Raw genomic sequence first — 1,418 nt, forward strand, 5'->3', positions numbered from 1 at the left:
TTTTTACAGAATTTTCAGGGGCCGGCGCGGCCAGGCCCGGCCCGTCTCGGCCCGGGTTTTCAGAAGAAAATGTTCCTGTCTTTTCGAAAAAATTTTTGGGGTCAATAGAAAAAAATGGAAAATTTTTCGGTCGTGAAAAAAATTTCAAAATGAGTGTCCATAAAAAAGGATTTTTTCACAAAAAGTTTTGAAAAAATGTTTGAAATTTCAATTTTTTTTTGAAATTTGGAGAACCGGGCCCTGATTTTGCAAGTATGGAAAGAAAATGTCTGCAATAACCGAGTATACGAACTGAACTGCACAAACTTCTATTAGAGAAAATACGTTATATGGACCATAGCTCATGAATCGATAACTTTAAAAACATTTGCCTGTCACGACGACATACCTGTCCATCTGGTCCGACTGGTTTTCCATCTTCATTCTTCTCAATTACAGTTCCATCTTGAGTGACGAAAGCACCCGAAGAATCAGTTCCAAGTGGTGTTCCATCTGGATTAGTGATTGGATAAATGACATTTCCTTCAGAATCCGTTGGAAGAGTCTTGGTGGTTTCTTCTTCTGCTGGAACAAGAATGTAGTTACCAGAAGCGTCAGTTGGAAGTGGAGATCCATCCTTAGACAAAGGTTTTCCGCTTGGATCCGTTGGAATTGGTTCTCCATCTGGTCCAATGACCGCTCCAGAGCCATCAGTAGGCAATGGTGTTCCATCAGGTCCACGAACCGGATAAACAGTCTTTCCAGTAGCATCAGTTGGCAATACTTGTCCATCTGGTCCAACAACTGGATAGATGTAATTTCCTGAGGCATCGGTTGGGAGAACAGCACCATCAGGGCCTACTGGTTTTCCTTCGTCGTCCTTTTCAACAACGGTACCATCATCGGTAACAAAGTTTCCTGAAGCATCAGTTCCGAGTGGAGTTCCATCTGGTCTAGTGATTGGATAGATGACGTTTCCAGATTCATCAGTTGGAAGATATTTGGTAACATCTTCTCCAGTTGGAACAAGAACATAATTTCCTTGGTTATCAGTTGGTAATGGAGATCCATCCTGGGAAAGTGGTTTGCCACTGGCATCGGTTGGAATTGGTTCTCCATCTGGTCCAATGACAGCGCCAGAAGCATCAGTTGGAAGTGGAGTTCCATCTGGTCCGCGAACTGGGTATACTGTCTTTCCTGTAGCATCAGTTGGAAGTACTTGTCCGTCTGGTCCAACAGCTGGGTAAATGTAATTTCCGGATTCGTCAGTTTGAAGGACCTGGAAGAGAACAAATCAATTTTATTCAAATTTTGGCAATTTTCACATGGAATGACTCCCAAGTGTTACCCTTGAAAAAAATTGAGACCTAGATGGTTGGAAAGAACGTAAAAAGTTATTTTAGAATCCAAAAGGAATAGTTGATAAAATTTTTTTTTTG

General features: G+C 41.6%; 1 protein-coding gene across 1 annotated transcript; it reads right to left on the reverse strand.

Moving 5' to 3' along the window:
• Positions 1–207: 207 nt before the first annotated feature.
• CBG25062 lies at positions 208–1,258 on the reverse strand (the record flags this gene model as incomplete). The annotated part of the gene is made up of 2 exons (XM_002648639.1): positions 208–291; positions 389–1,258. Coding segments are annotated over 2 exons (954 nt in total), but the record flags the coding sequence as incomplete, so codon positions are not given.
• Positions 1,259–1,418: the final 160 nt, after the last annotated feature.

Source organism: Caenorhabditis briggsae (assembly GCF_000004555.2).
Source record: "Caenorhabditis briggsae AF16 supercontig from assembly CB4, cb25.NA_383, whole genome shotgun sequence".
NCBI lineage: Eukaryota > Metazoa > Nematoda > Chromadorea > Rhabditida > Rhabditidae > Caenorhabditis > Caenorhabditis briggsae.